The 15145-nt window shown below is 41.2% G+C and overlaps 2 protein-coding genes across 8 annotated transcripts; one reads left to right on the forward strand and one right to left on the reverse strand.

Annotated features, from left to right (window-relative positions):
• Positions 1–1053: 1053 nt before the first annotated feature.
• Positions 1054–10172, reverse strand: LOC144051854 (neuronal acetylcholine receptor subunit alpha-10-like). 4 transcript variants are annotated; one of them, XM_077565369.1, is made up of 5 exons: positions 9873–10172; positions 7402–7520; positions 6069–6223; positions 3900–4432; positions 1054–2720 (listed from the first exon to the last, which is right to left on the reverse strand). In XM_077565369.1, exons 1-5 carry the CDS (start codon positions 9967–9969, stop codon positions 2086–2088), a joined length of 1539 nt encoding a protein of 512 aa, XP_077421495.1. In that variant the 5' UTR covers positions 9970–10172; the 3' UTR covers positions 1054–2085. The 4 variants fall into 4 exon arrangements, with proteins under 4 accessions (XP_077421495.1, XP_077421494.1, XP_077421493.1 ...); XM_077565368.1 differs by having other exon boundaries at positions 7375–7520; XM_077565367.1 differs by lacking the exon at positions 9873–10172 and having other exon boundaries at positions 7402–8256.
• LOC144051856 (acyltransferase PGAP2-like) lies at positions 3375–15121 on the forward strand. Of its 4 annotated transcripts, XM_077565373.1 has the most exons (9): positions 3375–3867; positions 3949–4125; positions 4210–4355; positions 9134–9259; positions 12203–12376; positions 13495–13744; positions 13821–13927; positions 14118–14226; positions 14593–15121. In XM_077565373.1, exons 5-9 carry the CDS (start codon positions 12224–12226, stop codon positions 14721–14723), a joined length of 750 nt encoding a protein of 249 aa, XP_077421499.1. In that variant the 5' UTR covers positions 3375–3867; positions 3949–4125; positions 4210–4355; positions 9134–9259; positions 12203–12223; the 3' UTR covers positions 14724–15121. The 4 variants fall into 4 exon arrangements, 3 of the variants coding, with proteins under 3 accessions (XP_077421499.1, XP_077421500.1, XP_077421498.1); XM_077565374.1 differs by lacking the exons at positions 3375–3867; positions 3949–4125; positions 4210–4355 and having other exon boundaries at positions 8774–9259; XM_077565372.1 differs by lacking the exons at positions 3375–3867; positions 3949–4125; positions 4210–4355; positions 9134–9259 and adding an exon at positions 9321–10592.
• The last annotated feature ends 24 nt before the right edge of the window (positions 15122–15145 follow it).

Raw genomic sequence — 15145 nt, forward strand, 5'->3', positions numbered from 1 at the left:
TTTGCTATTTTACGACAATTGAAGTCCTACCTTCACATAAATAACAATTCATGTCAAATTGTGATTGACATGCACTTGACTCACGTTTTGAATAATGTCTGCTATTTTGGTTGCCTTATTCAACAGCTGTGCATTTCTAAATCAAACACATTAAACATGATTCCAATGTCAGGCGAGGATAGAGTAGTGTTTAGTTAGTAGTTTATCTACAGTATTTATAGTTAGTTTTAACTGTGCGTATTATAAGTGAATGTGGATTGAGCTGTAAACTCAAATAAAATCTGTATTTGCAAAGTTTTTCAACTTAAGAGTATTAGAGCCGATCAGCTTGAGGGCCTCATTACCGTCAAAACACCTTATTATTAATGAGCTCCTTTGGGAGCGATGCAAATATTGTTATTGTTATTAACTGCCTGGCATGGTAATTACTCCCCAAAGGCTTCGTTTAAAGCTCTGCTAGCTAATGAAGATGCCATTTGTTAGCGAAGAGTCTTTAATGACTCCCTCAAGGTGACCACTTGTTTGTTTTGTAAAGCAACAATCTTACACGTTTAGCCTGGAGGAAAACAAAAGACATTTTAAAAAACAAGTATGAAACATCTTAAACTAATGAGAATGTATTTGAAGCATTCATATGACTAAATTCAGACTGTACTATACATAATTGACATTACGTCACATTTACGATAAAAATAGCTAACAACGCAAACTGTACAGTACATTTAGTTATCAAAAATCCATCAAATGTGAACTGGAGAGTTTTTTTGTTTATACTTCTGGTCATATTTAGCGCTAATTAAATCAATTAAAGTGGTCACATAGAGTCCTTGGGAACTAAATGGCCACAATGGGGCAGTTGAGGCCCTTGGAAAGGACTAATTGTGTCACCTGTGAGACCCACTATGGACATGACAGATCCGGAGTGGTCCCGTTAATTGATTTGATAGCCACTGGCTACACATCCTTTGGCGCCAACACAGACCCCGAGATTTAGGTCAACGCTAGAAAGCACTTGTGTTTATTTGTATTCCTCAGAACAAGAACACTCGGAAATGTTTTTTATTGATTTATTTTTCACTTTTTGAGGGCGATACAATGGTTTAAAATCTCGAGGGAAGGCAAACCCTTCCTTCATTTTTGCTGTAGACAGCAAACATTAGGGTTTGACATCAAAATAGGAATATGAGACGACATCAACATTTCAGCTTTTACTTGAGGTTATTAACATCTGAATCAGATACACCACGTGGAAGATTTGGCGCCTTTTGTTAGAAGGTAAAAAGACTGGAAAATGTGTCCAATGACACCATGAAAGTGTGCCTGAAAGGCACTATGAGTATAATTTCAGGGAACAAATAATAGAATTGATGATGTAACTCTTTGACTGCCAAAAACGTTAAATAACGTTTAGTAAAATCCTATGGAGGACTGCCAAAGACGTTAAAATACGTTTTTTCAAAACTGAGGTGAAATGAACCATTTTTTATTGTTGATTACTGAAAAACGGAATAAGGTAGAAAGAAACTTTTTTTTCTGATGAAAGATGAGAGTCCAATCTTTCATTTGGTAGTATGTGTGTTTCCATAGTCCAAACACATAATTTTCTATGGACCTTGAAAGATCAGTCAAAAATGCTTAAATCGGCTGGCACCCACGGCATCCCTTTTCTGAAAACGTCTGGCAGTCAAAGAGGTAAAAAGGAGGTACTGCTGAATGGCGGACCAAAACTGCCAAAATTAAAAATGAATAAAAGTGAAAATAAAAACGGATATAAAAAATATAATTCAAAAATTAAATGGAACAATAAATTTAATTAAATATCAATCCATAAATAAAAACGCTCTGCTCTCACATTTATTTATTTCATGCTGCAGACGCTCTGTCAGGTGGAAATATTATTCAAATGAGGGGGCGGCTCTAAGCGTGTCTTGGGTTGGGCTTTGCCGTTGCAAGCGGTTTATTTTTAATTTTGCCGTTTTTGGACCTCCATACTGCTCTATATGTTCAGTTCACTGGCAACAACATTTGGTGCACTTGTAATGCACTGTTGTTGCGCATGACTCCCCAAAACAAATGAGCGAGGTGTCAGATGGCTTTGCCCATGATCAGAAGACTCATGAAGAAGACCATGATGAAGAACAACCACATGAAGAAACGGTCCAGTACCTTGGCCACCTTCTTCCACTCGCCAGTCCTCTTTTGAGTGGCCCTCTGTTCCCTGTAGCAGTTGGCGATGTACTCCACATTAGGCAACAGCAGAAGCCTCTCGTCACAAGGGGCTTCACGGGACCCCCCCGTGTTGCTCACGCCGCCTTTCCGGCATCTCCTCGCGCCACTCGAGTCTTCGTAGTCCATGCTGACAAAGGCGCCGTTCTTCCAGGAGTTGTAGCGATTGGTGGGGTTCGTCCCCATCGGCTCGTCCGAGTCTTGTCTTTCAATTGCCTCCAGTCCAACGGTCCCGTCGTCCCTGTAGGCCCCCGCCAAGCCGTTCATGTTGCGGTTCTTCAACAGTGGAGGTTCCGGCTTCTCCGACTGGGGAGCCATGCAGTTGTCCCCGACCTCGTAAACAAAGCACATTCGGGCCATGTGCTGCAGTATGATCTTTTTGGCCCACTTGGGGACGGGTTTGGCGTCCGGGCCGCAGTGGTGAATGTTCATGATGAAAATGGTCAAAGCGGTGGAGGCGGTGATCATGGTCATGGTGGCGATGTAGTACTTTCCTGTTAGTGAGAGATCATTTCACATTGGTTAGTTCTGGTTGGTAATTTCACTGAGGTAAACCCTGAACCTAAACCCCAATTTGAGTTTGACTCTCAATGGTAACGTCTTCCCAAAAATATGTATGTAGGTTCAGACAACTAAATTAGGGCCCGAGCAGTGAAATGAGTGTTTTATAGTGTATTATGCAATTTCAAAATTAAAAAAACTCACTAGCGCCCCCTAGAAATCTTTAATGAAGCAGCCCCTGTTGTACGTTTCAGCAAGATTACAGTACATGCTCCAAAAAATCCCAAACTTCACATGTGTGTTTATAGTCATGACCTGAAGATATCTAAAAAAAAAAAAAAAAAAGAACTTTACCTTTAACTTGATCCTCTTTGTAAGTGTGTTAGCTCAGTCATTTATTTTTTATTATTATTTTTTTTTTTACATTCGACCCCTCAAAATGTTCAGTGGCATCAGACCAATCCGTACATATGTACTTTTTATTTTGTGTGCTCTCTATGGACAATAAAAGCAATATTGTGCTATGAGTAAAACTAACGATGATATATACGATACAATGATGTATACACATACTTTAAAAAAGAAAAAAAAAAGGCCAATTAAGGCAACTCCTTGCCAAAAAAAAAAAAAAAACAAAGCTGATTTTTGAGGGTTCTTATCATTAACCAAACTCATTGAGCTTTACACATTCATCAAACCTGGCAAACAAAAAAACAGACGTAAAGGTTTATCATGCCATTAAAAAAAAAAAAAAAAAAAAATCTACAATAAATGTGCCAGAACCCCGAAGTGGCCCGGGCGGCGAGGGCCCTTTATAGCTCCTCGCAGCTCTAGTTATTATTGTCTTTTTATTCCTGCCTTTAAAGATTGCCACAGTGATTCCGATTTTTAAGTCTCTTGATTTGTACAGATCATTTTTTTTAATGCCGGTGTGGTCTTCCTGATGCAACTTTCCCCTTTATCCAGAGTTTGGTTCGGGGATTTCCAGCTGAAAAGCAGGAATGTGACCCACTCGACCACCACGTATGTTGGATGTATTGAAGAGGTACTAAGCGTGAAAGGCTATGGGCCATATCCTTTAGTTCAGCTTGGAGGAATGGAAGGATGCATCCGGTCATTGTGACAACACAACGTAACCTTGTACGCATGACATATTTATCTTGAGTCCTTACCAATGAGTGGTACATTCTCCGACGGTGGCATAATCTCTGCGACCAGCAGTTGAAAGACAGTCAGCGCCAGCATCACGGTGACGCCCAAAGACACTTTTTCTCCGGAGTCTGCAGGCAGGTAGAAGCCCAGCGGAGCCAGGAACGAGATCATCACGCAAGGTATCAGCAGGTTGAAGACGTAGAAGGACGCCCTCCTTTTGAGTTTCAGAGTGTAGGTGATGTCGGGGTAAGGCTCGGCGCAGCAGCCGTACAAAATGATGTTCCTTTTGGCCGGCATACCCAAGACTTCCCACTCCACATTGTCCACCAGGTCGGCCAGGTCGGCGCTCTCCATGGCGTTCAGGATGTCCAGCTGGTTGCCGTTGTAGGTCCACGAACCGTAGGTGAACCTGCACTGCTGCGCATCAAAGGGAAAGAAGGACACGTCCACCTTGCAGGAGCTCTTGGTGATCGCCGGTGAGTCCCACATGATCTGGCCGTCGTGGCGGATCACAACGTTGGTGTCCATGGGGCCCGTGAAGTGGTCGTCGGCACTGAAAGGCAGAAAAACTTTGCATGGAGAAGTGGATTGGAGTTATTGAATTCATGAGTAACGCGCTAGAACCAGGGTGGGAACACTCGGTCCTGAGTCCCGCAGATTTGAGATGTTCCCCTTCTCCAACACAGCTGATAATATCATCAGCTCATCAGCAAGCTCTGCATAAGCCTGGTATTGATCCTGTTGACTGGAATCAGCTTGTGTTGGAAGAGGGAAACCTCCAAAATCTGCTGGACTCCGGCCCTCGAGGACCAAGTTTTCCCACCACCGCGCTACAACTAGGGTCCTAAATTAGAAGTTCAGGGTTGGGGAATCCAAGTCCAGAGAGAACAAACCGTGAAACAGTTTGACTTGAGTCACAGGTGCTTCTACTCAACAGGTGCTTCTATGAGCTTGTTTACCTGCCAGTTAAGTAGAAGCACCTGTGGCCAAATCTGTGGCAGGGTTTTTACTTTCTGGACCTGGATTCCCCAAGCCTGTCATGAGAAGTTAGAGGTCAACTTCCAGTCCAGGATAACCGGAAATCCTCTAAATGTTGTGGACGACCATCGTGCCAAACTTTGCTGGTTCAAGTAAAAGCATTGCACAGTTTAACTTATTTGCCCCCAAAAACGTATAAAATGTTCTATTTTAAATATTGCCATGGTCCCCAAATTTTTTTTATACGTTTTTTTTTTATGTATTTATGCTAGAGCATACAGGCTTTCATGCAGCCTGACATGAAGAGGTGACTTAAAGCAATGAAACGGCCAGCAGGAGGCAGCAGAGTATAAGATCATCCAGGGCCATGTTGCAAAAAAGCTCTTTTCCCCACTGTTTCAAACAGATTTGTGAGTAATAATGATGACATATATTCTAATGCTAATTGCAGCAAAATGCAGAAATATATACCTTTTTTTCCGATGAAAGAAGAGACTCTAGTCTTTCTTTTGAGGTTCCATGTTTCTATAGCAATAGAACACAATATTCTGCGGTCCTTGCAAAATCTGTCAAAATCCAGTAAAACAGCTGGGAGCGAAGGGGGTTGCTTCAGTGAAAAAGGCTGGGAGTGAATGACTTAAGACTACCGTAAAGGTTCACCAAAAGTTGTGCTGGTTAAAATATTACCGCTGTTAACCTCCAAAGTTGTGAAGGTTAAAATATGAGGCCTGAAATTTCCCAAAAGTTGTGCAGGTTGAAGTAAGACTACTGTGAAAAGCCCCAAAGCTGCACAAGTTAAAATAAGTATTAACTCAGCTAAATGTTGTGCAGGTTCAAATAAAACTAGCTTTTAAGTCCAGCAAAAACTGTGCAGGTCTACCGTAAATAGCCCAAAAATTGTAATATAGGAATTCCCCCCAAAAAACTGAAAAGACACAAGAACGGCCTCCGAGGGACACGTCCACAGTTTGTTGCGCTCGTTCCCCAGTTTGCATCTGTGTTTTATGTCTTTCCAGTAAGACAAAGATGAGGCGAGTTAAGTCTCAAGAAAAAGTGTCCCATTGTCAACTTTGTCTATTTTCCGCATAAGAAACAGACATGTCGGTCTGCACACTCCCGTGAATAACGTCTTCAAGGAATGTCCAGCTTGTGTCGTTTCACATCTAAACCGAATGTTCTTACAATGGTAACTCAACACCATTCCGACCTACTTGTTATATAGGACAATATCGGGTCTCCATACATAACTGCTAGGTATACGGATGGTGTCGAGGCCATCGTAGTCATCCTTAATCCATTTGAGATGTGCGTCGAGCCACACTTGTCGTATCCACAAATAGGCCGTCAGTATTTGGTTTCGCTCATCCTGGAAAACATCCAGCGTTTTCATGAATTGCTTTAGAATGTAGCACAATACACTCAAATAAAAGTGCCGTAAATCCCACTTGGTAAAATAAGGCAGATGAAAAAAATGATGCAAAATTGTACTGGCTAAAAAGGCTTTCACAAATCCCTTGAAATTTGCAGAGGTAAAAAAAGACTACGGCAAAAAGCCCAAAAGTTGCCCTCGGTAAAACAATGTGTAAATCTCCTAAAGGTTTAACACGTCAAAATATATATTTGCCATAATAATAATAATAATAAGCAGGATAGGCTTAAGTACAACTCTTTAAATCCTTCAAATTGTTTACATTTTACAGCAAGAATACTGTCAAAATTGGGTTTTGACAGTATTCTTGCTGTAAAATGTACAAATTAAATGTATTCTCTTAATGATAAAACTACTTTAAATCCCCTAAAAGTTGCATAGACAAAATAAGACTGTAAAAAACTGGCTAAAATTAAAATATGTACCATGAACCTCCCAAATGTTGTGCAGTTTAAATTATGACCACTGTAAAAAAAAAAAAAAAGAAAAAAAAGTTGTGCAGTTAAAACTAAGAATACAGTAAATCCTCTAGTCTAACTAATTCTCCATTCTAATCTAGTATTGCCCCGCTTGCATGGGTTAAAATAAAATTACTGTAAATCCCTAACAGTTGAGCATAGAAAACCCAAAAATATTATAAATCCCCAAAAAGTTCAGCAGGTTAAAATATGACTCCTAGAATTTCTTCAAAAGTTGCACAATCTAAATTAAGATTACCGTAAATCGCCCCAAAAGTTGTGCATGTGAAATACGAACTGCATAAATGTCATGAAATCGTGATTGTTTAAAAAAGATTTTCTAAACGGTTTACTTCATAACATTGCCACACACAATCACAATACTCTAAAAAAAAAAAAAGGATGTCCTGAATAAGAAATCATTATACACATGATACTGTTTATTATTATTACCATATCTGACTTATTGTGTGGAAATCTGGGGAAACTCATATAAAACAAATACCGGCCCGGTTTGCAAAAAAAGAGCCTTAAGAATGATTTAATCAATCAAAATATGCAGAACCAACACATTCACTATTTATTCAACGAAATACCAACAACCAAATCCTTATGATTGAAGTGTTTTACCATGTCGATGATTTGCGAGAGCGTCACCTGCAGGGTGACGTTAAGGATGGCGTCGGTGTCCTCCACCGGCCTCAGAGCGCTTGTGTAGTTGTCAAACAGGTCGTTGAGGAGCTTCTGCGCAAATCTGCTGTGGGCGCATTGGAAGACTGTGGACATGGAAGAGCGCAGGATAACGTGGAATGACGAACACCCCACACTTTCTGTGGAAGGACTTATTTGGTTCCATGAAGTCCCAAAATGTCCCCTTTTTATTCCCTTTTTGGTTCCATAATGTCCCCTATTGTGTCTCATGTAGTTTCATTCAGTCCCATACCATCTACTTTTTCATTCCATACATTAATAAATGGGTGTGGGGGGTGCAAGTTGCATCAGGCCTTGATTTGGTGTATGTTAAAACAACCTTTGAAAAGCTAGTACTTAACTACGTAGCTAAGTGACAGCACATATGGCAGCTACCTAGTTAGCGTTATTAGTTAGCCAAATGCTATTATTAGTTGCTACCAGCTAGCTAGTTGTTTTTTCCTCATTGTGTCTGATCATGTCCAACTATGTAGCATTTTTGCCCCATAATGCCCCTTCATCATGTCTCATTTTGTCCCAAAGTGGGGGAGGGAGAATGGTGCAAGTTGCATCAGGCCTTGATTTGGTGTATGTTAAAACAACCTTTGAAAAGCTAGTACTTAACTACGTAGCTAAGTGACAGCACATATGGCAGCTACCTAGTTAGTGTTATTAGTTAGCCAAATGCTAATATTACAACTAGTTTTTGTTTTTAACACTTGCATGGTCAGTTTTTAGTTTACTTCCTGCTTGGTCAAAGTTTTAATGGTATCAAAATGAACACAGGGATGTGATTTTTCCGCTAATTTGCGGAATTCCGCTTTTTTTATCTCCCCCCCCCCCCCCAAAAAAAAAAATTCAGATTTTTTTTTATTTTTATTTTTTTTTATTTTTTTTTATTTTTTGTAGTAGTAGTAGTTCATTGTGTATGCACATGACTCCGACAGATAACATCTTCTGCTATAACAAAGACATTTGTGGTATGCTCTAATTTGAGTTACTTTTCATTTGGTCATGATACAATTATTTGTTCATGAAATTTGAACTCTTCAACATTATTTATGTGTTAACTTAGTAATCACATTAGTTAGATGTGATGATATTCTCAGTGATAGTTTTTAAAAGCAAAGGCAGTCCAATGTTTTTGAATGTGACTGATTTTGAGTTGACTAAAACTGCCATTTTATATGGGATAGTTCAATATACATTGAAAATTTATGCTGTTGTTTTGTCTATTTCTTTGTCATGTGAGTGCATTGAAAGTACTTAAAAACACGGAAAACCCATGAGCTCCGGGGGGCATTGCCCCCCATGTCCCCCCACCAGGGCACTGCCCTGGACCTAGCTGGGTGCCATCGGCCCCCAGACCCCCGGCTAAATTTTCAGATAATTTCACTTTGGTCAAATCACATCCCTGTGAACAGTATTTGGCTTACTTTCACACTTGTCCGACACGCAAATGTTTTTAAAAACGGTTTTATGATCACATGATAGACCAGAGGTGGGACTTTTAAATGTTCATTTTCAGTCGAATCTAGCAAGTCCAAAGTTATTGTGGAAAGTCCTAAAATTGGCAATTTCGGTTTGGACTGGAGTTCCCCACCTCGAGGGTTCATCTTAGAACAGGTGATAACGACTTTTATTTCCTGACACTGTATTTGTACTTCACTTCACTTTTTGCTGCGGTTTATTGAATCAGGTGGTTCAGACGTGGCAGATTGTGGGCTGAGGCCTCATCAGGATGGATTGTCCCTCGCCATGACGGCTTTGCGAGGAGATCATGATCCAAATCTGCTATTAAAAACCCGCAGTCACATTCATTGACGTAAGTGTAAAATGTTTTACACCAACACAGGAGGCAAGAACATGTTTTGTGGTCTTTTGGGATGTTGACTGTGTTATTTGATACAAGTAGACCGTGTGTTAGCTGGAGGCGGATTAAAACATTTGGATTCTGGTGCCAGATGTTTCGTGATGCAGAAAAAGCCTACAAAGCAGGTTACACAGTGACACACACACACACACAAGGATTATGATGGCAGTGGAATCCCAAACAGCTGGCTGCCGCAATTGCATGGAAGACAATCAGCATCCACAAGGTATAAATTGTACATGGAGCAACCATTTTATAGACCCTACAGCACCTGTAGGCTGTAGGACAGACCAGCCCTGTGATAAAGTGCGAGTGTGTGCACACATCACTGCAAATTGCTATTTTAAATAGTTGAATTATTAAATGACTAAAAATAGCAGTTTGTGAACTAACACATAAAAAAACTACACTTTTTGAAAATGAATTTTGAGTGTTCCTAATGCATGTTCTTATAACAGAAATATTTTTTCAAGCTATCAAAAACAATTGGCGAAATCACCTAGCAATTGCAGACTTATAAAATAAAAACAAGACTCCGCGCACAAAATAAAAATAAAAATCTTACCTGGCAGCACTGAGACACATACAAACAAGCACAAGAAACATTTCATTTGCGATCGTTTCATGCTGTTATGAGTGGTCGACACTACATCCACGGCCATTTCAAGTACAGTATTCCAGACACACAATAATTAAATAATCATGTAATGGGAAAAGCAAAATAAGCACGCTGTGTGCGCAATGCTCCGTCCTTGACTGTGTGTGGACCAGGGAAGCCTGGGGAGGCGGAGCATCACACGAGTACGTCATTACACGTCCGGGGTTTTTCCCGCTCCAGCACCACGGAGAGCGCCATCGGGCCATGATCGCCTCCTCCCGGCAGAAGAGTGGATTGCTGCAGGATGGAGACCGCTGTCAAGGGACGAGCTGTGACCCCTGCACGATCTTTGACGCGCATGCGCAGAAGATCGGCCATTTTGGCTCGCTAACTACGGCAACGACATAGGTCAACAAACGCATATGTTCATCTTTAAAACGTACAAGATCCAAAGTTCCTTGGTTACTTTAAAATTCATCAAGAATCTAAGTTTTGTAAATATAGGTTTACGAACGCGCAATATCGCGCAGGCATATGAAGGTATTTTGTTCTAGTGTAGTTGCCGTAGTTAGCGTGTGTGTTGGTACGCGCCTGCATCCACACCGCGCTTGCACGTCGCTCATTTTGTGCCACTAATCTCCCGCGCTCCAGCAGGCTGACCTCTCCATATCCGTGACAGTCTCATCAGTGAGTAACATGTTATTGTGTGTCGACATGTTTTCGGCCCTGCAAGGACGCCATCTCCACTTAGTCATTATTATTGGGTACACCCGCAAAGCTGTAAAATGATGCTTGGCGGAGATGATTGATCCTTCACATCTGGGCATTTCTGATATTTCAGCAATGTAAATGCTTCCTTCACAAGATGTAAAGAAAACGGCCTGTTGTATTGCTTTTCCCTAGCATCCATACCAGGCAGATTGTTATAATAGGCAAACGACATTTCGTCACGTTTTGAAATCAAAATAATCCTCACAAATCAAATTACATCGTTTCACAGTTCTAGTCTGAAGCCAATGCCTTGTTTTTGACGAGATATTGTGTTTGTGATCAGGCGGCGTGTTCATATCGCTGGCGTTGAGCCGAAACTTCGCATGTCAACATTTTGTTCATATTTTTTCACAAATCTCTACTATTGGTCAGTCCACACGTGCATGTGGGTTGTTGTTTTTTGTACAAATTATTGAACAATCTAAAGTGTGTCTCTGTGACGATGCAACGTTAACGGTCTCCTGAAAAGTGATTCGATTACGAGGTTTCCGTCACACATCATACATTATGGTACGGTACTATACTGTAGTTCCTTTCTCTGCCACAAACCCGCCTGGCAGCACCGCAACATTTGCGCAATTTCTCTACCTCAATGTCCTTTGCTACACGGCACAGGAGCCAGCACACGCACTCTTCATACACCAAATATTAGAAATACATTAAAAATAATATTGAAATATAATAAATTAATGAATTTATTTAATTCATACACTATATTTTTTATATTTACATATATATATTATTATGTATGATTATTTTTGTATATATTATGTATACATTATATTTATGTTTTAGATTTTTCACTATCATTTTTATTTTTAAATATTTTTATTTTTTAAATAATTTCATAAAGTTTAACTTTAAAGCTGCAATATGGAATTTTTTCCCCAAAAATAATTTTACAGTAAGCTTTTTATTTGACCATTTATGACTGAAATGGCTTCTAATTAGTAGATTAACACCTTAGCTGTTCACAATGGGTACTCCTGCAAGCCTCTGGCCAATAGTTTTTAGACTGGATTCGGGTTCGATTTTCCTGCGCCCTGTCTGCAGATGTGATATAATGTGCACGGTGTGTATGGGAAGAAGTGTATGTGCAGTTTCATTTTTCGTCAGCATGTGGCAGTAGCGATTCGAAATGGAATAGTCTACGTTCAGTAGCTTTAACTGTAATGTGATTCGACTTACAAACAACCTCTCATAACCCATCGTTCGTAAATTGAGGACCTATCACAATATTGCCGTTATCGTTACATCCCTACTCGATATTGGGAGCATGAAATTGTCCAGATTCTTTTTCTTGGAAAAAAAAACACTAGTTCTAAAAGAGGATACGCGAAATAAATGCATTGAAGACAAATTTACTTGCCGAGTTGTTATCTTAGCAACGAGATTGGGGGTTGCTTCCTCTTGTTTTGGCTTTACGCACGTTTTTCCCACCCAAAGGGTTCACACTAATTCACATTCTTGCTCAGCAGCGTTATAGTGTGTGCTTTCTTTCAGTCTTCTTTCGCTTTGGGTTGCAGGATCAGCAAGTGGGAAGTAATATGATTTTGGGCGACGAGAGGCCTCTGGTCATCCGTGTGTCGTTCAGGGCGTGCGCCCTAGGCATCGGCTGCCTTCCGCTGCTGGGCCTCGTCAGCTGCGTCCTCATCTCGTCCTTCTTTCACTTCGAGGACTCCACCAGAACACACTGCCAGGTTGGATGGTCAAATAAGATACAGTATTTCACTTATTTAATATTTTGTAAAATAAAAATTAAGAAAAACATTTGTGAAATAACATTTTACCTGGAAATGAGCCTTTATCGGATCTTCTGCTACGTATTTCTTTAAGACAAGGCAGGAAACAAAATACGACCGAAATTGTCCATTTTTCAATTTCCAATATATCTTTTTTTAAAGTAAAACGTGAGACAGCAACACTGCCTCCCTCCCGGACGGACGGACGGGCATTTCCTCACATCTCAACTTGACTTACAGGCTGTAGTGCAGCTGTCACCAAGCGCTTGACAGAACACATAGCATGACAACATACACTCATTGCACACGACGTCAAACATTCACGTCCATGTTCCTAAAGTGTGTGTGTGTGAATATCTTGAACAGTGGGTGACGTTTGTTTATAAAATAGATGATCGACAAATGCATCTTTAACAATTCACAAGCCGAACGGAATATTTACAAACGATAAGTCATGATAAACGTACATTCTAGTTAATGAAAGCTAACAAAAGATGTCAAGCTAAAATTGAAAATGCATTATTGTAAATGAAAAAAATAAAATAAAACAAAAATGCTTTAGTAACGTTTATGAAACTTAACACTAATTGTAGCGAAAATGTCCTTTCATCAAACTAATTGTAACAGCTGTTGAAGTCTACCTGTGCTTTTATGTTTCGCCACTAGGAGGAGCTGTTTCTCTAATGGCAGAGCCATTGATAGAGTTTGGCCAACTTTGTTGCAGCAGAGTAACAAGATGGCGTCCATATGTCATGTGACCAGCAGTTTACCAGCTGGTCACATGACATATGGACGCCATCTTGTTACCCTGCTGAAAGACCACAGTAAACATCAGTGCAAAGAACTCTGCCGGCATACTAAAAGTAATATAAATTAAACTAAAATGACACATAAAAACAAATTTGCTCAAAAAACGAATTAAAACCGAAAAAAAATTGGAAGCAATAAAAGCTAACTAATGAAAAATCCCACACTATTATTGTAACCCCGATGCAGACCCAAGACAAGAAAACCCGCGTGTAAATGGCGTCTATATTTGTGCGGCTCATTTTGCTCTCCTGGCCAAATGTTGTCAGGTTCCCAACTACCTGCCGTCCGTCAGCGCTTCCATCAACCTGAGCCCCGAGCGCCACATCTGGCGCTTGTGCGTGGGCCTGCACTCGGCGCCCCGCTTGCTGGTGGCCTTCACCTACTTCAAGTTCTACAAGTTGCGCTTCAGCGCCCGCCCGCCCCAGAGCTCGCTGGCCTACATTAGCCTGGCCTTCTCCATCTTCGAGAACCTCGGCCTGCTGCTGCTCACCTACGTGTCGTCCAGCGAGACCATCTGTGAGTACTCGATGACTCGGCAAATGTTTGAAGGTGTCCCCTGAATCGCAAGTGTAACCTTCCCTTTCCGTTTTAGTCATCCACGCGAATGGTTTCATCCTGTTCATTCTCAGCTCCTTCGTCTACATGCTGGTAACGTGTTATCTGTGGAAGGCCGTCAAGAAGTATTCATTGAATCCCGAGGTTAGCCACTCGTCACTGCGCACGTTTAGTTTCGTGAGCACGCTTGTTAATAAGACAGCCGTGTACAGTATTGCACTGTATACAAACTAGGGGCATTCTGATCCAAGTGCAAACATTTTGATTCAATGCTCGCTTTTCAATGCACGCTCAACTCTGATGATGAGAAGATTTTTTTCTTAATGATTCCCAGGATGCCAAATCCCATCACTGGAAGGTGCGTTTGTTGATCCTCAACTTTTGCTTCTGCGCCTGCGCTGGATTCTTCTACATCAAACATAACTTGTACTGTGAGGCAGGGAGTAAGTTTGACATCAGTATATCATACATACAGTATTTGTAACCCAAATTGTTGCCACCGAAAATGGAGACGCGCACGTTTCACTGCCAGGACCTGGCATGGTTTTCTTGATCATGACTTCCATCCAATCACGGCTTGACATGTGATTGCGAACACGCCGCTCCTCCAGGAAGGAGTGCGACTCTCCCCAGATTTGGAGACGTTTCAATTGTTGAAAAGTAACAGTGTGCCTGCCGCCTGCATGCATGCGGGGTATGTCTCATTCCGTTGAGGCTTCTGCACAAAATGACTTGCATGAGCAGACTGCTCCATTTTCTGATGACCGTTTATGTCACTTGCCCTCATATGCCCATTTTCGCCCCCCCAGGTTACACACTCTTTGCCCTGTTCGAGTATATGATCGTCTTCTCCAACATGGCATTCCACCTGACGGCCGCGTGGGACTTTAAGAGCCGTGAGGTGATGGTTATTTCCTGCTCCCAGGAGAGAGACTTCTGACCATAGACCCCCCCGACACAGGAAGACAACCCCACACACAGCCCACTATCAACGATTAGTTTGCGGGAGGAAGATTGACACAGCCCCCCCCCCCCCATGTAAAGAGACAACAAAGTCGCCGCGCTGAGGGTCGAGGACGGATGGCAATGCCAGCATGCCAAGATGCTTAAACGTTCCACATCCCAGCTGCTTGTGTTGCTTACATGTGCACAGACCCACAGTGGTCTCGTCAAATATCAACAGTTGATTTGACGTACTTGCAGTATGCCAAAGTGACAGTTCTTTGAGTACGATCAAAAAATATATATATATATTGCAGAGCAGCAAGCACAATGTTATTTATTGTGAAGTGTACTAGAGCTGCAATGAATGTAATAAACACCAATTGTATAACTGTTTTTTTTCAATGGTTTGATGTGAAC

The sequence above is a fragment of the Vanacampus margaritifer genome, chromosome 5, assembly GCF_051991255.1.
Source record: "Vanacampus margaritifer isolate UIUO_Vmar chromosome 5, RoL_Vmar_1.0, whole genome shotgun sequence".
Taxonomy (NCBI): Eukaryota; Metazoa; Chordata; class Actinopteri; order Syngnathiformes; family Syngnathidae; genus Vanacampus; species Vanacampus margaritifer.